Genomic DNA, 20480 nt, shown 5'->3' on the forward strand with positions numbered 1-20480 from the left:
TCCTGGTTGACACTTCTCTTCAACATTGCGTGGAAGTCTGGAACAGTGCCAAAGGAGTGGCAGACTGGGGTGGTGGTTCCCCTTTTTAAAAAGGGGGACCAGAGGGTGTGTGCCAATTACAGGGGTATCACACTTCTCAGCCTCCCCGGTAAAGTCTACTCCAAGGTGCTGGAAAGGAGGGTTCGGCCGATAGTTGAACCTCGGGTTGAGGAGGAACAATGTGGATTCCGTCCTGGTCGTGGAACAATGGACCAGATTCACTCTCGCAAGGATCCTGGAGGGAGCCTGGGAGTATGCCCAACCGGTCTACATGTGTTTTGTGGATTTGGAGAAGCGTATGACCGGGTCCCCCGGGAGATACTGTGGGAGGTGCTGCGGGAGTATGGGGTGAGGGGTTCTCTACTCAGGGCCATCCAATCTCTGTACGACCAAAGTGAGAGCTGTGTCCGGGTTCTCGGAGTAAGTCGGACTCGTTTCAGCTGAGGGTTGGCCTCCGCCAGGGCTGCGCTTTGTCACCAATCCTGTTTGTAATATTTATGGACAGGATATCGGGCGTAGTCGGGGTGGGGAGGGGTTGCAGTTCGGTGGGCTGGGGATCTCATCGCTGCTCTTTGCAGATGATGTGGTCTTGATGGCATCATCGGCCTGTGACCTTCAGCACTCACTGGATCGGTTCGCCAGCCAGTGTGAAGCGGTTGGGATGAGGATCAGCACCTCTAAATCGGAGGCCATGGTTCTCAGCAGGAAACCGGATGGAATGCCTTCTCCAGGTAGGGAATGAGTCCTTACCCCAAGTGAAGGAGTTCAAGTACCTTGGTGTCTTGTTTGCGTGAGTGAGGACAATGGAGCGGAGATTGGTCGGAGAATCGGCGAGCGGGCGCGGGTATTACATTCCATCTATCGCACCGTTGTGACGTAAAGAGAGCTGAGCCAGAAGGCAAAGCTCTCGATCTACCGGTCGTTTTCGTTCCTACCCTCACCTATGGTCATGAAGGCTGGGTCATGACCGAAAAGAATCCAGGGTACAAGCGGCCGAAATGGGTTTCCTCAGGAGGGTGGCTGGCGTCTCCCCTTAGAGATAGGGTGAGAAGCTCAGTCATCCGTGAGGAGCTCGGAGTAGAGCCGCTGCCTTTGGGGTCGAAAGGAGCCAGTTGAGGTGGTTCGGGCATCTGGTAAGGATGCCCCCTGGGCGCCTCCCTAGGGAGGTGTTCCAGGCACGTCCAGCTGGGATGAGGCCTCGGGGAAGACCCAGGACTAGGTGGAGGGATTATATCTCCAACCTGGCCTGGGAACGCCTCGGGATCCCCCAGTCGGAGCTGGTTAATGTTGCTCGGGAAAGGGAAGTTTGGGGTCCCCTGCTGGAGCTGCTCCCCCCGCGACCCGACACCGGATAAGCGGACGAAGATGGATGGATGGATGGATGGATGAATTAAATATGGCGATAACGATATTACTTGCGATACATATATATACGGATATTAAAGTGTACTCAACTCTGCCTTTCTGCTGCTTTCAGTATTCTGCCCAAATACTACCTGTTGCTTGTTGAATTCAAAACAAACAAAAGGAAATCATTTCAAACATTTTTTTATGGAACAAATTGAACATTGAATTGGACGTAAAACACAAAAAAATGACAGTAACATAAAAGTGCAGTTTCCTACTGATACTGTATCTTCTTTCAGCTTACACGACAAACCTCTGAGTGTCTTTGGCGATGTGCCGCAGCCTTTGTATGTTTATTGCGCCAGTTGATATCGCGATGCGGTAAAAAAAACAAAAAAAACACGATATATTGTGCAGCCCTAGTTCCACGTCTGATACAGACTTATGTTTGTCCTAAGCACTGTTAGCCATCCAATTTCATTAATCCTGCTTTGTGAGACAGGCCCAGATGATGTGTTTGAGGACATCCCACTCTTTGAATCCTTACGAACACCCAGGAGACAACATTTGCCCTTTTCTTGCGGTGATATAAGCTTTGAAAAGGGCTTAATGAAGGTGACCTGATACAGCATCGTTCCAGCTGGCGATGGAAGCTAAAGTGAATCCAACAACCTTGGTTGCACTTTCTCCCTGCTACAGCTCTATTTCTGGTTCCAGATCCTCTCATTTCAGTGTATTAATAACTGTATATGTGTAACATATGCCTCTTGCATGTTACATGTAACACAATTAAAGTTTTAATTGTTTTTGCCAGTTATTTTACCTGGATTTGGTAGTTGTAATACTGTGTGTAAAATGTGTACATATTTCTCCTATTTTCATATTTGTATGATGTTATTTTATATTTAATATGGTTACTAGGTTACAGTATCTAAGTTAACGTTGCAGCTATAAAGCCCATCACTGGGGGAACAAGTCAGACTGGGCCTGTATCCCTGAGGTGAGAGCTTGACTGTGATAAAAAAAACTGATGAAAACCTGTAAATAATAATGTAGCCTATCTGAGAACAGGAACTACTGTCCAGAGTATTTATCTATGTGTAAAGTTACACGGATAAATATTTATATTCGCGGGGCGCACTGGTAACTCACCTGGTAGAGCGTGCGCCCCATGTACCAAGGCTCAGTCCTTACCGCAGCGGCCCAGGGTTCGAATCTGACCTGTTGACCTTTGCTGCATGTCTTCTCTCTGCTTTCCTGTCTGCAACTGTCCTTTCCATTAAAGGCCAAAATGTATAAAAAAATAAAAATAAATTAATAAATGCAAATATTTATATGTGGGCTTGTATCCCTCAGATTCCAAAGTGCTTGTTAGCAATAAATCATCTTTGTATCGACATGGGAGCTGTCTCAGTTGGAGTCCAACCGTCAGCCGTTAGTCTGCCACACAGGCTTTCTCAAGAGAAGTTGACCCCCGATACATATGCACGTTCGCAGACTCATCAGAACAATATATATATATATATATATATATTTTTTTTTTTATTATAGCAGCCAGACATTTTAAACTGGGCTTTGATCTTTGTTTTCTGGCTTCTAGTGCTGAGCTTTTCAAACTCACAAATCCTGTTGAATGACTTGAGTGCTACAGGTTGGTCCTCGTTATAGAACTACAGTCCACAGTCTGGTGACTTAAACAACACTCAACACTAGAATGTTTCTTTAATTTTCAATGTTTCAAGTTGGGATGGGTATTTGGATTATCTTGTAGGATATGCAGGCCTATGTACAGTAATTTGAGTCTGCATGTAGGACTATCCACACCTAAGAGCAGTCATTTCAGTGGCAGTTCAACTTCCTCTAGCCAAACAGAGGAGGGCAGAAGTGAGCAGTGTGAGCTAAATGTTGAGATTATGGCATATATGTCTATAAAGGCAGGGATCTTCAACAGGGGGTCCGGGACCCCCGGGGGTCAACAGAGTCAATGCAGTGGGGCCTCAAAATTATTGTTAATTTAAGTTTTTTCAGAAATTAACATCAGTAAACACAAATCCAACATATTATTAGCAAATATAAATCCCCACTGCTTACTGGCTTATAGGTAAGGTCACTAAGGCCATCCACAGATCCAGCTCATCCTAAGAGGGTTCACTGTGCCACATGTATGTTTAACATTAAAACATGATTTATAAAACCATGCCAACAATTATTAGGCTATTTTAAAAACTTAGTATTCTATGCAAAACAAGCTATGTATAAGGCTTTAGACCGCTTAACCATGCAACTTCATTTTATACATAATATGTAGTAGAGGGTCCCTGCTCCGTCTCTCTTTCAGTTAAGGGGTCCTTGGCTTAAAAAACGTTGAAGACCCCTGGCCTACGTTATAGTTTATATCGGTAATATATCTATTATAATAATAATAATAATAGATGCCGACCTAATCTGCAGGGTCAACTGTTTAATTCGAAACGATATTAGTCCATAAAGGGTTTCATGTTGGCTGTGTCGTGAGAAATGACACATTTAAAGTCGCATATTTGAAATGGAGATTGGCGGCGTGAGTACCAGCAGACATCCTGACACAACTTAAACAGCATCCGTAAACCGCGGTGCAACATGAACTCTTTTGCCACGGTGGCTGACTGGCTCGTTTCAGTCATTGTGTCACGGTGACGCGCTCAAGAGCTGCAGATTCATGAACGCGCGCCGTTCTTTTCAATGGATGGGATCAGGAAGAGGGACGCGGATGAAAGGTAACCAGCTAGCTAGCTTTACAGGCATTTCCTCATTCAGCGTGGCAGCCGGTAGCAGCGAGTCGGCGAAGGGCCAACCGCTGTATCAGACGGCATCGAACATCGACGTGTCTTGCTTTTATGTCAGCATTTGGTCAAACGTAGGCCTGAAGGACACTCAAGATAGCTGCAAGGTCCGCCCCACAAATCAGTTCGCCATGAGTAACGTTAAACTGGGGGGTATTTTGTACCAACGGGGGCGAGAATGTCTCTTTTTGGTGGGTTTATCAGACCATTAGCATATGCGATGCTGTTGTATGCTAGCCTATCTCTGTCACAGGCCTCCTCCGTCAGAGTCCAACTTCAGCATGAGTTGAAGTGTTTACATACAGTGAGCATATCATCTTAACGTTAAGTGGACTGGGAATTATACTTAGGCTACTGGTCATTTGAGGTCCTCGGACTTCCTCCTAACATTTATTCTTCTAAAATTACAACCACCTAACGTTAGGTCTCCTAAATTGAAGGTCCAGCTGCGTAGGACACCTGATATGTTCAGGGTCGCTGCCGGCTGGAGACCTGCACGCAGCCCACGCCAGTTAAAGGAACCACTTTTTATATGACAAGTGACCGCAGACTGAAACTGGTCCAGAATGTCACTTTATCCTGAACCTGGATCAGATGATGGGTTGTAAATAACAAGGTGGCTGGAGGGCAACTCACCAACACACAGACTCATAACACCAACATGAAGGAAAAAAAAAAATCTGTATCTGAAGAAAAGATCAGCCACATATTGCTATGAGAGCAAACTTAATACTGCTTAATCATTAAGACAAATCCCTTAAATGTTAACATAGAGCATCAAGTCTCGTCAAGGATCAGATTTGGGGTGTGTGCAAACTAGGGCTGCACAATGTATCGTTATTTTTTATCGTCATCGCAATATCTACTGGCGCAATAAACTCATCGTGAAATATATCTTAATAGACACTCTTTTGACACTACTTTTTTGTGAAAGTTGAAAGAAAATATCAGTACTTTGTAATATAACTGTCATTCTCTTTTTAGTGTTGTCTTTTATATTTAATTCAATGTTTAATTTGTTCAATAAAAGAATGTTTGAAATGATTTCATTTGTTTTAAATTCAACAAGCAATTTGCCATATTTTAGCAGAATACTAAAAGCAGCAGAAATGCAGAACTACACTTTAATATCTGTTTATCTTTATTATCTTATTGCATTATTCAACGTTATCGCATATAACATACTTTCCCCATTTTGTGCAGCCCTAGTGCAAACATAATATCCTTAAATCATCTTTTATATGCCCACTTAGGCAATTCCAGAATGACTAGTCATTAGGTATGTTATTTATTATGCTGTTTTCATTTTCAGATCGGTGTAAGGTTTCCCCCCCTCAGTCATCACTTCTACAAGCAGCAGCCTCACAGATAGACGGAGCGTCCAGCCTGCAAGAAGAGTCCTATCCAGAGTTTTTCTCCTAATTGAAAAGAGGAAGGAGGAATTTTTTTTTTTTTTCTCGTTGTCCTTGAAGTTGAGCTCGGGTGCAATCATGGGGGCCACAGGCTACGGTTACTACCGAGTAACCATCTTCTTCTGCATGTTCATGGGCTACGCGCTGTACTTCTTCAACAGGAAGACCTTCTCCTTCGTGATGCCCTCTGTGATGGAAGAGATCCAACTGGATAAAGATGACTTGGGTGAGAAAGTAGCTAGATAATACTAGAGCTTATTGTTTGTTTGTTGGTGTGGTTAGGCAATATTTCCTTAAGCTATAATTATGTCTGTAATGGGGCTATTGTTTGGCAAAATCATTGCCCAATAATGCCTAAATCGGGCTTATTTAGCTTGCCAAACATACACAGTGCAAAGGCATTTGCGTGCAGTGTGGCATGCTGAACACTACTGGACACAGAGATGCAACTGCTTCCAGCCTGTTTAAGCTTATTCACCCACTGCTTGATGATTTTAAAGTGTGCACACCCCACCTTCTGCACATGCACATGGATGTGTTAATGTCTAATACAGGGGTCAGCAACCTTTTAATATAAAGTGCCATCTTTAAAATGTTCTTGTTAATCAGTGTGCCATATTAGCAGCATTAAGCCGGCTATCAACTACCTAGCCCGCTCAGGCAGTGCTATTTTTGTCTTTCGCGCTGCATTCTGTGAAGAAGGCAATGAGTACTAGCCAATCAGAGGCAGTGTAGGGAGATTATTAGTAGTAGTAGCAGAGTAGTAGATGGGGGATAAAGTCAATCAAAGTACCGTAAACAACAGGCTGTGCTCAGTCAATGGCTGTAAAAGAGGTCCTTTGGCATGCAGATTGGAACATTTCCAAAATAACTCTCTTATTAGTATTCACACATATTGCTAGTGCGCCATCACTCGGGCCTAGGGTTGCTGACCCCTGGTTTAATACAGTACTTTGCTATGTGAAGTTTTTGTTTAGGCTCTGCCCCCCAATATGACAGAGGTGGTAAACACAGTGGTGCTTTGAGCTAAATGCTAAGGTCATTTTACTCCCATGTTGTCACCCGATCTGTACTGTAAACCCGTTTTTGACCTATTACCCTTACCTAAAGGCTATGCGGACCCTAACTATTTGAGGCCAAAGGCTAACCTCAACCATCTACGCACATAGAGCAAATCAGGTTTCTGGTACAGATCGGGCCGCCACAATGCTGACGTTTAGAAGCTATAGTATTTACCATGTTCACTTGCTTAGTTTAGCATGTCGGCATGCTAACGTTAGCTTATTAACTCAGAGTACAGCTGCAGCTGATGGGAATGCCATTAGTTGTGTAGGTGTTTGTTTATAACCCAAAGTAACTGACAATTTAGAATGTTGACCTAAGAACACAACAGGATGTCCCACAAATTGTCCCTGAAGTTGTAATCCAACTTTGAGGTACCTTCTGGTTAGGTAAGGTTAGTCTCTCTGTGTACAATGCTTTTAACAGTGCCCTTCATGGTGTATCTGCAGGTCTGATCACCAGCAGCCAGACCATGGCCTATGCCATCAGTAAGTTCATCAGCGGCGTGCTGTCGGATCAGATCAGCGCCCGCTGGCTTTTCTCCATCGGACTCTTCTTGGTGGGAGGCATCAACGTCGCCTTCTCCTGGTCCTCCACTGTCCCCATGTTCTCACTGCTCTGGTTCATCAACGGCCTGGGACAAGGCTGTGGCTGGCCCCCGTGTGGCAAAGTGCTGCGCAAGGTAATCCCATCCTGCCCGCCAGCTCATGCAACACAGCTCCCTTATACAGTGTAATGTTCAGAGTAGGGCTGTGCAATTAATCACATTTTAATTGCGATTTAGATTTTGGCTCCTGATGATCACAAAGTGTAATAATCGAGAAAAACAATTATTTTGCACATAACGTTTTGCAAGTAAACTCTTATTTTGTCTTGTGTTCTGATTGGACAAAAAAAAAAAAGTTCAAACAGCAAAAATATTAAGGGAAGTTTCACTCAAGGTGTTTTCACTTTATTTGTTTAAAGGGTAACTTTGTTTTTTTTTTAACCTATATTTTTGTGTCTACATGACTGATGGGAACAACAATCTTTGACATTGGTCCAGTATTAAGCAAGATCGCTGCAGTTGGCAGCGCAGAAACAAGCTACAATGTAAGTTAATAGGGTGATTGTCCAGCTTGTATTTACGTTGTAGTGCTTGTTCTAACACTGACAGGCTGAGATTAATATTTTAAGTGTCTGACAACATTATAGAAAGGATTTCAAAGGAGGTCGACCTTTCTGTTAAAGGTTAAGATCCTTATTTTTTTTTATTTTATTTTTTTTATTGCAGCCCAGTCTGCGGCTGCTGCTCACAGCGTTCTCACTTAATACTGGACCAATTTCAAAGATAGTTGAAAACCCCCCGAAAATTACCCTTTAACTGTGTCACTGTTTCTTAAATCAATAAATGCAACATCTTTCCAAAAGTCAGCGGGTAATCGTGTTAAATTATCGTGATTTCAATATTGACCAAAATAATTGTGAGTATGATTTCTTTTCATAATCGAACAGCCCTAGTTCAGAGCCAATGGAAGTCCCTCTGAACACGCAGGCTGCCCGTGATGCCTGCTGCTATTATTCTGGGCTTCTAGTGAAAGGGTGTAACCCCAGGCTGGGAGCCACGTGCTGCCACACATAGTGCGCTCAGCCTGTTGCTTGCTGGAGGTGTTTGGAGGAAACCTGTTCCTTGCTGTCAGACAGTGCTGACCTTTGGGCCAGAGGTGGCATTGCCTGGTTTGAGGAAATGTCAGCCTGTGCCAGCTGTCTGAGACACCGATTGTCCTGATATCAACAGGGGTGGTGGCTTGAGAGATTTCAGCGTTGCCTAACAATCTGCAATGCCACATTATACAAATACAGTGTTTTCCCTGGCTTTGTGGAAGAAGTTGCGCATATTTGGCAGGGAGTCAAGGCACCCCCCTGTCTCTCTTTGTGGGATTTTTGTCTCTTTTGTGGGTTTTTGCGTCTCCTTGTAGTTGTGTTGTGTCTCTTTTTGGTCATTTTGTTTGCTTTAGGGGTTGTTCCGGCTCTCTGTGGTCATTTGGCGTCTCTTTGTATTCGGGTTGTGTCCCTTTTGTGGTGGTTTTGCGTCTCTTTTCACATCATTTTGGACCATTATCGTTGGAAAAGCTACAGGAGATAATAAATAAATAAATAACACTCAAAAAGCTTAAAAGACAGAACATGCTAAAGAAGTCCACTGGGGACCAACTACAATCATTGGATCTGAGAAAATTCATTCGGTTTAGGTGCTGCACCTAAACCTTATAATGGCAGGGAAGGCCCTGCAAATAGCTTTGGATCATAAAGGTCTGGTCAATGGTGTGCATTACCGGCAGGACTTTGAAAGCACGTACAAACCCCCTAACACATCCTGCTATTCTCTGCTCGGAGACAACTTAAGGCTTGTGAGAAGCCCTAAACGTAGCAGTGTTCAAAAGGTGGGGAATAAATAGGCTTTGGCATGTGTTCAGCGTGCTGAAGGGCATCAGATTACAGGAGAAAGTATTTATAGAAGATCCTACGTAGATCTTTCTAAAAGGAAAAACAACTTGGTGTTTTCCTTGTCTGTTGAGAGTTTAACGTTAACCTCTTTTTGTCTGTAGCTCCTGTTCCACCGAGAGTTAACATCCACACCCGTGGATCAGCATGGTGTTGAATCAGCCAGTGGGCTGCCTTAAGTGTTTGCCCAGTGGATTCTAAAGTTACTGGTTACTATGTTGGCTATGCTGTGCTGTGTGATGAATGCTTATGGCGGCCTTCAGCTGTATTAGCCAGTGTTGCACTTTGGGAAAATGTGTACTCCCTTCAAAAGTGCCACGGAAATGTATTTTATCTTCAATAACAACATTTAAATGAAAAAGTATTCGATTTTCAAAACAAAGTTCTTCATATAAACAAAACTAAGACCTAGTGACATCTGAGGTCAAACAAGTGTCAATTAATGTAAATTAAGCAATAGGCTGTTTAAAAATTGCATTGTGATTTATTTTTTATCTAAACTGGTTGTAATCTTTACACATTTATACAGATTTTGCATGCATCGTTACATCCCTGTAAAAGTCTGTTGATTATTAGTTCAAACTTTTGTAATGTTTCTGCTATTTTGACCTTGCCTCAATTTCCTCTAAAAGATAATGAAATGAAGCGAATCAGCATTATTTCGACCGTGCCCCGTGGGTTGCTACAGGAAGGTGCGACATGAAGAGTAACCAACAGAACGTACAATGTTATAATAGTTGTAAACACAAAGGTGAAATAAGTCTGCGTGCTCTGCCTGCATTGTAGGATTTGGGATATGCTGACTGTTCTCTGCTCTGTGTCTCTTTCCCAATCAGTGGTTTGAGCCCTCCCAGTTTGGAACATGGTGGTCTGTGCTGTCCTGCAGCATGAACCTGGCTGGAAGTCTGGGTCCAATCCTGGTCACAGTGCTCCTGCAGTACTACGACTGGAGGACCATCCTGACCATGTCAGGCGTTTTCTGTGCTGCCTTCTCCCTTGTCTGTGTGGCGTTTGTAAAGAACGAGCCAAAGGATGTGGGCCTGCCCAGCATCGAGGCAGCAGTCAAGAAGGGCGCTAAGGGAGGTAAGAAGAGAGAGGAGTTGGTGAGCAGTAGGGGTCGACCGATACTGTTTTTTTCAAGGCCGATACCGATTATCAGTAATTATTGAAACCGATATTTGGAACCCATATAAACTCATTTTTACAGAGAAAATGAAAATCTTTAAGTCAAAATTAAGATTTTGGAATGTTACAAACTCCAACGCACAACTTTGTTCAAATGCCTTAAGTAATTATTTAATAAATTAGAAACTTTCAACATAATACGCAGTAAAAGATAGTCAGATGGTGTTGTTGTGGGGGGGGGACATTAAGTTAGACTCAGAGGTGAGTGAAACCGAAGCAGAGGGACAGACACAGAGCTGTAGAGGAGCCAAAGTAGCGCACTTTTTAATTCATTAACTTTTATCAGTTATCAGGCAAATAAAACACGGATACAGATAATCTGCAAAAAAAAAAAAACGGATTACAGTGGGCAGAAAGGCTGAAGATGGTTACCTCAAAGCATGTCATTCACTTGGTGCCATCCCTTTTGCTTCGAACATCCACAACAGTGGGTCTCCCCCAACACCAACGCTTGGGATATTAGCGATTTAGTCAAATGCCTGAGGAGCCTGTTGAGACTGCAGTATGTGGAGGTTTGTCAAAGCTCACTGGGACACACTTGATTAATGAGGACATCCCATGGCTCGCGCCATGTACAAATACGTGGCTGATTTGGCATTGGTTTTTCATTTTCACATTAGAGCTGCAAAGATGAATCCACAGTCAACTATTAAATTAATGGCCAAATATTTAGATTGCCGATTAATTGGTTTGAGATAAAAAAAATAAATGTAATGAAAAATGTAAAACTTCTCTGATTCCAGCTTCTTAAATGTGAATATGTTCTAGTTTCTTCTCTCCTCTGTGACAGTAAACTGAATATCTTTGAGTTGTGGACAAAACAAGACGTGAGGACGCCATCTTGGGCTTTGGGAAACACTGATCGAATATTTCCCCTAAATTACGCAGGTTAGAGCGGACAGCAAAAGAAAGAGGGCCGATACATTGTGTGATCATGGGGACGACCTTTTCTGGAGTAACAACCAGAACCTCCGTCTTATCAGCATTGAGCTGTCAGACATTTTCTGCCTACCAGTCCCTAATAGCGTTTAGACAGTCACGAAGCCCAGATGACATAAAAGCCAAACGACGACAGTCCCATTCATACAGGAGTAGACTGGAGGTGTGTTTCCCAAATGACAACCATGATCACTTCTGTCACAACGGTAACCCCTAACCTGTTATCACTATGCATGCTGGGATAATTACTCAGATCAGGCAGAGGAGCGCTGCATCTCATGTTGCTTAAATTTCCTCCCCGAGTCCTCCCCTAGCCTTCCTTCCTCGCATCTTAGTCCCTCCCACCGAGGAAATCATGCGAGGAGAGAGGAAACGCGCAAATGTGTTTTTAGGTAGATGAGACGTCCTTTCCTCTGAGGAGGGACGGAAAAACTTCCGGTTCCGTCGAGGACCGAGGAGTCGAGGAGCTATCAAATTTGGGCCATGAGATGCAGCTTAGGTCTTCGATAATGTATCCGATGCTGACATCAATAATGTCCACCAGGCGGAGCAGTCAGTACCTCATAATTGACAACTGCTCTCTAGTCTGTCTGTTTGTTATTTGAAAAGTACATAATGCATATCAAATCTATTTTGCCCCAGCCTTTTTAACGTTTTGACCAAGAAAGACCGTTCCAGAGGTCTAACGTATTGCAACCACATGCCAATCTGCCACCAAATATTCTATCAAATGTGTGGTTGAAGTGAGTTGATCAAGAAGAGCATTTATTCATTTTGGCCTTCTATTTAACAGCATATTAACTTAACGGTTTTCCCAACAATATCACAAGACTTTAGAATATCGTTTTGTGTATAGCATAGATGCTTTACAATCATTGGATCTTTCAGAAATGATGTACAGTATAAGCAGTCAGATACCAACATCAGCAGATAAATACCAGACACACTCCATACACATATTACTGATTTTAGATGGGCCTGGACTACACAGTGTGATGGGCATGCTGCTGTATAACCAACACATACTAGTGCACCTACTGCATACTGTACTGCATGTATATTGACCCATTGCTGATATTTAAAGTGTGTGAACGTATCTCCCTGTCTAGGGCCTGGGACCGTACTTATTGCCTCCTTAGTATTGAAAAATGCCTTGTCATTCAGTACCAAATTGCAGTACTTAAGGAGTACATCTCATCAGCGTCAGTGAGCCAATAAGCATGCAGCACCAAGATCTCATAATGCTTCTGATTGGCTGTCTTAAAGTCACACATCGTAGAAACACGCAGGAGAAACTCAACGTTGCACAGAGACGGGGCTCACGCGTTTGTGTTGTATTTTGACAGGCTTGACTACAGCGGTGGAATGTAACGAAGTACATTTACTCAAGTACTGTACTTAAGTACAAATATGAGGTACTTGTACCTTACTTGAGTCTTTTCTTTTCATGCCACTTTCTACCCGACTGAGCAGATTAACAGAGCTGTTTTAATCGTTTCTAAAATGTGAGGATTTTTCTTTACTTTTAAGTACTTTAAGTACATTTTCCTGATGATACTTACATACTTTTACTTAAGTAACATATTTTTAATTCAGGACTTTTACTTGTAACAAAGTATTTTTTGTTTTTACAGTGTTGTATTAGTACTTTTACTTTAGTTAAGGATCTGAATACTTCTTTCACCACTGCTTGACTACAGCGTGCGTCACATAGGCGTAAGGGAGACGGACAATTGAAAAAGATTTGGAAATCATGTGAGAAACTAAAATAAAAACTTGATTAAACAAGATTTGTACCGTAATGTGCAATGTTGTAATTTCTTTTTGGCAAAATGGATTTTGAGTACGCTTTAGGAACCGGAATCAAATTGACAATATTGGTACCGCTGTCGGTATAGATTGTGTTTTCTGTGATGATAACCCAGCCCTGTCCCTGTCCCTGTCTGTACTTGACCTCCCCAGGGACCAGCGAGAGCACCCTGAGGGAGTTCCTCCTCTCTCCGTTCCTGTGGGTGCTGTCTCTGGGCTACCTGGTGGTGTTCGGGGTGAAGACGGCTGCCACTGACTGGGGACAGCTGTTCCTCATGCAGGAGAAAGGCCAGACTGTTCTCATGGGTATGCACTTTAGTTGTCCGTTGTTGCGATTCGTCGTTTTCAAATCGAAAATCGCCATTTGAAAGCTGATCGTGAAGACCGCGATTAATCGAATGCAATATTTAGTTGAATGTTTGGTGTAACATTTTGTTTAACATTTTTTTACTCCTCTTGTTATTATTATATTTACTGTTTTTTGTAAGATAAATGCTGGAATAATGTTACATATCACAGATTGTTAACAGAAATTTCAGTGGATGTTTCATTTCTTTTTTATGATTTTATTTAACATGATGGTAGAAGGTGCACTATGTAGATGCTGCTGTGGAAATTGAGCAGATTTATCTATGATTGTTCTTTGCCATATTGTTTATTTTTTTTTGTTTTTTTCTCTTACACAGGGAATATTGAACTTTAGCTAAACTTAAAAATAAATCAAATAAATCAGCCGCCCCCCCGCCCCATCCTTCAGCCCTACTTCTCACTGGTTTTCACTTCAGCCTGGCTGCTTCTGTGTACTGACGCCGGCTGTGTTGCCCGCAGGCAGCACCTACATGAGTGCCTTGGAGGTGGGAGGTTTTGTGGGCAGCCTGGCAGCGGGCTTACTCTCTGACAGAGCTGTAGCTCGGGTGAGTAACGGGCAGGGATGGATTAGGCAACAATGCCCGGGAATATTGAGTAGGGTTTCAATCATCCTCTTTTTTGACTTCCTCCAGCAAGGCCTGAGCACCCACGGCAACCCCCGCCACGGCCTGCTCATTCTCATGATGGCCGGGATGTATGTGTCCATGCACCTCTTCAGAGTCACCATCACGCCTGAAGTCCCACAGGTACTTGCAACTTATTTTGTCATGGTTGTGGTTTTCTGTTGTGGTTTTTCCTGTTATTTCTTTCCCTCTTTCCTCATTTGTTCGGTGTCTCCTGTGTTCCTGTATTCTTTGTTTGTGTTTTCCTAGTTCCATCCGTGTATGTTTCATGCTTTAGTTTAATTTTGCAGTCTCTCTGTTTCTCCTGTGTCAGGTCTGGTTTTACTTCCTGCGTTGTGTGTTTTCCCGCCTCTGTGATTGTCTGCCCCGCCCTGATGTGTCTCACCTGTTCCTCAGCCCTCATGTCACCTGTCCCTCGTTCCTACCCTCGTTACCTCGTGTATTTAGTCTCTGTGCTTTCTTTGTCTGTTGTCAGATCATTGTTTGTTACCCCCCTACGTTGCCCTGTTCCTTGTGGTTTTTGATTCCCTAGTCTTTAGTTTCCTGAGTGTTTTGGAACTCCTTTTACCTGCCTGCCTGCCTGCCTGCCTTCCTGCCTGCCTCAGGACATCCTTAGTTGTAAGCCGTCTTATTGAATAAATCTTCCACTACCTCCTCGTCTCTGCTCTTTAGGGTCCAAGCCTACATCCCTAGACGTGACATAATTGCTTTTATTACTATGTAAAAATGCTTGAAATGAACATGCTGCCGGTGTTTGAAAAAAATAACAAGAGCTTATTTTCTTTGCTCAGGAGGCTCCTCTTTGGGTCCAAGTCATTCACCCCGTCTCTGTCCTCATTGGTGTATCAGAAAAAGAGGTATGCTCGAAAATGTTAATGGGGCTCATGGGTAGCAAATCTTAGTAAGCTAAGCCCTATTCACACAGGACTAGTATTACCTAGGGCAGGGATCGTCAGTGTTTTTTAAGCCAAGGACCCCTTAACTGTAAGGGAGATTGGAGCAGGGACCCCCTACTACATATTATGTATAAAATGAAGTTGCATATTAAACTGGGCCGACAATAACGTGTGGGCGGTCTAAAGCCTTCATACATAGCTTTTTTTGCATAGAATACTAAGTTTTTAAAATAGCCTAATCATTTTTGGCATGATTTTCTAAATCATGTTTTATTGTTAAACATACAGTACATGTGGCACAGTGAACCCTTAGGATGAACTGTATCTGTGGATGGCCTTAGTGATTACCTTACCTATAGGGTTAGCAGTAAGCAGTGGGGATTTATCTTTGCTAAAAATATGTTGGATATGTGTTCTTTTTGAAAAAACTTAAATTAACAATAATTTTGAGGCCCCCCTGCATTGACTCTGAGGACCCCTCCAGGGGTCCCGGACCCCCTGTTGAAGATCCCTGACCTAGGGGACTTGATGTGATTTAGAGATGACACCCCCACATTATGTGTCTTGTGCAGTGTGTTCGCACAGGATAAGTGAAGTTGGCATTTTACTCCGATTTGCTGACAATATCCCCCACATATCCTGTGAAGGCATTCATTTATAATTGGCAACGCAGCCAATACAACCCTGAATCACAGATGCCGATTCGCACAGGAATAATATCGCACAACCTCTGTGTTTGGCGAAATATGGTCGGTTATTTGCACACATATGAGAATTTTTACTTAACAAATTACAGACATGGCAGATTCGCACAGGATTGAGATCACATACGATCTCCGCAATTCTTACAAATTACTAGAAGTCCCCAGCTATTACTAGTCAGTGCAAATTGGGCTTAGAGACCTCTAGTAATTTATAGGAGTGGGAATCACCAGAGGCCTCATGATACCATATCATCACGATACTTAAGTCACAATACCATATTATTGCGATTTTTAAACATAAACCTACACTACCGGTCAAAAATTTGGGGTCACTTAGAAATGGCCATTCCTCTCCATTCCAGACTCAATACCAGCTGAGATCAGTTGCATTGTTTTTTTTAATCAGGACAGCAGTTTTCAGATTACATTATGTGCTTACAGAATTGCAAAAAGGTTCTCGACTGTTGTAGACAGAAGTGGCTGAAGAAAGCTTGAAATTCCATGTTTTTTGGTCTAAACGTCATACATAAATTAAAAGTGGTACAGCTCCCGTATACTTTGACACTCTGGGGTGCGCCTGATATCATTGAAAAGGAAACACTCAAGTTTTTGTTGTAAATGTCGGGGTGATTCTAGGCCTTACTGACACAGAGGCTAGAATGGAGGTTTTTTTTATTTCCGTCCAAGTCATACATCTGTAAAATTGACTAAAATACACTGCTGTAAACACATCTGGCAGGTGACAGACAACACAGGGCATTAGCCACATGTCTCAGGTTACTACAGAAAAAATCCAAAAAACTAAAAAATTGATTTTTTTATGATTTCTTTTCTACAGATATGTCTGTTTTTTTTTATTTCCATTTGAAAAGTGCAAAGAAAAAAGCCAAAAAACTACAAAATACAACACTTCTCAAATACACAAACAAAAACCCACATCAATCACCTTTCCAATGATATCAGGCACACCCCTGAGTGTCAAAGTATATGGGAGCTGTACCACTTTTAATTTGGGTATGACGTTTAGACCAAAAAGCATGAATTTCAAGCGTTTCTTCAGCCACTTCTTTCTCCAACAGTCAAGGACCCTTTTGCAATCATGTAAGCACATAATGTAATCTCAAAGCTGCTGCCCTGAAAAGAAAAAAAAAACTCAGCTGGTATTCTGTCTGGAATGGAGTGGAATGGAAATTTATAAGTGACCCCAAACGTTTGACCGGTAGTGTATATATTAAACTTATTGCAATATTCTGTGATATATTGTAATTTATTACCTTTTTTCCAACTTCAAATTGTTCCCAGTTTCAAATGATGTCCCCAAAAGGAAAACTTTGCCAACGTCTGTTTTATCTAAAAAGATACATTTCTGTTTGCTCATCTCCCTTCAATTTTATTGCTGCAAAATGGGACTGTCAAGCAGACAGACTGACCGACCCATATAATAAAAGATCGATACTTGGCGTCTGTGTATCGATACAGTATTGCCACGGAAAATATTGCGATACTACGCTGTATCGATTATTTGTAACATTATTTTTCATTTCTAAATCCCAGGATGTCCCCTGGTGATGCTAGTCCCGTGTGAATAAGGCTCTAGTAAGCTTTCATGAACACCGTGTTGTACGTTCTCTTACTGTCGTACACAGATCTGGATCCTGTTCCTCGGTGCTATGTTTGGATTCTCTTCTTACGGACCTATTGCCTTGTTTGGGGTGATCGCCAGTGAAAGTGCTCCTTCAAATTTTTGTGGAACCTCTCATGCTGTTGTTGCTCTGATGGCAAATGGTAAGCAGTGTTGTAATGTAACAAAGTACAAAGACTTTGTTACTGTACTTAAGTAGATGTAGTATGATTTGATATGTTGGGGTGAAGGATTCTTGTGTATGTTTTTCTCTTTGTTGATGTCAGACTTTGAATTTGATGTTTTAAAGGTCCCACTGCATGAAAATTTCACTTTGAGGTTTTTTAACATTAATATGAGTTCCCCCAGCCTGCCTATGATCCCCCAGCGGCTAGAAATGGTGATAGGTGTAAACCGAGCCCTGGGTATCCTGCTCTGCCTTTGAGAAAATGAAAGCTCAGATGGGCCGATCTGGAATCTTCTCCTTATGAGGTCATAAGGAGCAAGGTTACCTCCCCTTTCTCTGCTTTGCCCGCCCAGAGAATTTGGCCCACCCATGAGAGAGAGACATCATGGCTTTCAAACGAGCAAAGTGGCAGTTGGTCAAGGCCACACCCCCAGGTGTGGAAACCCTGAATACTACGCTTTACTATAAGGAAGCCCCAATTAAGTAAATAAAGGACATTTTATATCTGAAAATTTCTTTTGATACTTAGGTACATTAAATATCAGATAAAACTTTTACTCAAGTAATATTCTAAAAGGTGACTTTAACTTCTACCAAAGTCATTTCCTGGTAAGATACTTGTACTTTTGCTCAAGTATTGCTTTCAAGAACTTCATACAAGACTGATGGTAAGCTGCAGATTCACGTGAGCAGCAGTAACATCTGTTCCACTCTCTGTAGTATTCCAGCGTTGACACCCTCGTATGACTAAACAAGCTTTTTCTTTCGTTGCAGTGGGGGCTTTTATGGCGGGGCTTCCCTTCAGCACCATTGCCAAACAACACAGCTGGGACATGGCCTTCTGGGTAGCCGAGGTGATAATGGCCGCCGCCACCATTGGCTTCTTCTTCGCACGCAACATGCGCACCAAAATGGGACGGATCGCAGTGAAAATGGACTAATGTGTCCTCCTGAAAGTGAGCCGACTGTTGATGTCTCGTCATGTGACGAGACGGACTGTGTTCTCGCACTGTTGACGGTTCGGTGTACAGAATACTGCACATTAACACAACCATCAGTTTGACCAAACAGGACCACTGTCACACAGACTAATCGCCAACATTTTGTTTCTAATTAATTGGGTTGATGTACTGTAGATGCTCAGGGTGGGTGTGAGTCATTTAACAACTTTAGATTCACAAGCAGGTACTTTTGACACACACACTTAGATTTTTCTTGTTTATCCGCACAACGATAGTAGATGATAATTATTTATCACAAGATAGTCTGGCTACCACACGTACATTTTGGGATAGGAGAAAAAAATAAAACACTCTGGGTTGTCTGCAAAACCTTCTCAGGAAGGAACTTTGTTCTGGTGGAACATTTGCACCCCGCAAAAGAAAACGCCACATACAATATTACATGAAGTTAACTGCCGACACAATACAGTAACGTGAGCTATTGAAATTAGCTGGATACATGGTTTAAAGTCATCTGCTCATTCTCCCACAGCATTCCCACCAATAAGTCCCAAAACCTCCCAGTTAGAGCGGAAATGCCGTCAACATATTCTTTGTAAATCTTTACAGTCATTTCCCGAAAGAACCACGCAGGCCTGCCGTGTTGCACCATCCAAATTTCCATCCAAACTTGCCATTTTTCAGCCCGTAACGTTAGCGTGATAGCTCGGAGGGTCTTTCTCGTTGTGAAGTATGATCTCCCGTTGATCCAGACTAATCACGAGCTTCACAGCAATCCCAAACACTTGAATGCTTCCACTTCATCCTAGAGGCAGTTTTTCATGTAGAGACATTTTCAATCGGCCGTATGCTAAAAAGAACACGGACATGAACATATGTAGAGGTTCGAGTGGATTTTGTTGAGATAAAGTAGGTGCGTGCTGCTCATAGACCTTTTTTTAACGGCAGAGAGTAGGAAAAGCACAGGTGTATTCAAAAGCATTAATGATGGCTGCAATCCACTTAGGGGAGGCCCTGGTATTGTTCATGCTGACTCACTGAAATAGCTTACTGGGACACTTGATGGACTTGAGCCATTGTTAAAGATGCCCTGCCATACAAAACCGTTTTTACTTGCATTTTTTGGAATATGTTAGGTCCATATGTGTTTGTGTTATGTTGTGAATGTGAAAATGAACTGCTACCTCCTCTGTCAGCCACTGAAAAGAAATAAGCGGAGAAATCAGGCCAATTACAAAAGCTGGTCAGTCTGACGTGGTGTTGCCTGAGCTCATTACTATTCATGAGCTTGCCCAGTTGGGCTGGGTAAAGGATGCTGATAGCCAGGCTCTCATTGGCTAGCTCTTAGCCAATCAGATTCAAACAGCTGAGCTTGTTGAATATTAATGGCAACTGGCAGAAATCGAGCTGATTCTTCCTATACCACGCTAGAATGGCTTGAAACAAGTCCATGGTAGAACTTCAGACATTACCACAAAGTAATGAAATATGTGTGGCAGGGCACCTTTAAGGTTATCATTTTCAGCTGTGCTTTTCCTACTATGACAAGTCAACATGTCTGCTGTGAAAAAGGTCCATCGGATACCTTGCCTTCAGTGGAGGTCAGTTCTGTTTAACTTATTGAATGTTTACTGATGGGCCTGTATATTCTAGACTATTATTTGTCTGGGTATTTGCACAGATGTGGTAGCATGTATCATGGTCATTTTACGAATACCTCATATTTGTAAAAAATGCAATAAGCTCATTATTTCACTACAATGAATTGGAGAGCATGTTATTTTTTATACACAGTTATATGCTACATGATACAGAACTCCTTGGGCCTTGTCCAGTGGTGGAATGTAACTAAGTACATTTACTCAAGTACTGTAGTTCAGTACAAATGTTGAGGTACTTGTACTTTACTTGAGTCTTTTCTTTTCATGCCACTTTCTACTTCTACTGCGCTACATTTCAGAGAGAAATATTGGACTTTTTAAACCACTATATTCATCTGTTACAGCTTTAGTTACTAGT

At 42.5% G+C, this 20480-nt stretch overlaps 1 protein-coding gene across 3 annotated transcripts; it reads left to right on the top strand.

The window, feature by feature from the left end:
• The first annotated feature begins 4010 nt into the window (after positions 1-4010).
• slc37a4b (solute carrier family 37 member 4b) lies at positions 4011-19512 on the top strand. Of its 3 annotated transcripts, none has more exons than XM_039777664.1 (10): positions 4011-4142; positions 5521-5846; positions 7132-7364; positions 10003-10249; positions 13253-13405; positions 13928-14013; positions 14101-14214; positions 14883-14948; positions 17338-17476; positions 18274-19512. In XM_039777664.1, the coding sequence occupies exons 2-10, from the start codon at positions 5699-5701 to the stop codon at positions 18438-18440; spliced, it is 1353 nt and encodes a 450-aa protein (XP_039633598.1). In that variant the 5' UTR covers positions 4011-4142; positions 5521-5698; the 3' UTR covers positions 18441-19512. The 3 variants fall into 3 exon arrangements, with proteins under 3 accessions (XP_039633598.1, XP_039633599.1, XP_039633600.1); XM_039777665.1 differs by lacking the exon at positions 4011-4142 and adding an exon at positions 4190-4315 and having other exon boundaries at positions 18274-18440; XM_039777666.1 differs by lacking the exon at positions 4011-4142 and adding an exon at positions 4381-4399 and having other exon boundaries at positions 18274-18440.
• The last annotated feature ends 968 nt before the right edge of the window (positions 19513-20480 follow it).

This window comes from Perca fluviatilis, chromosome 16 (assembly GCF_010015445.1).
Source record: "Perca fluviatilis chromosome 16, GENO_Pfluv_1.0, whole genome shotgun sequence".
NCBI lineage: Eukaryota > Metazoa > Chordata > Actinopteri > Perciformes > Percidae > Perca > Perca fluviatilis.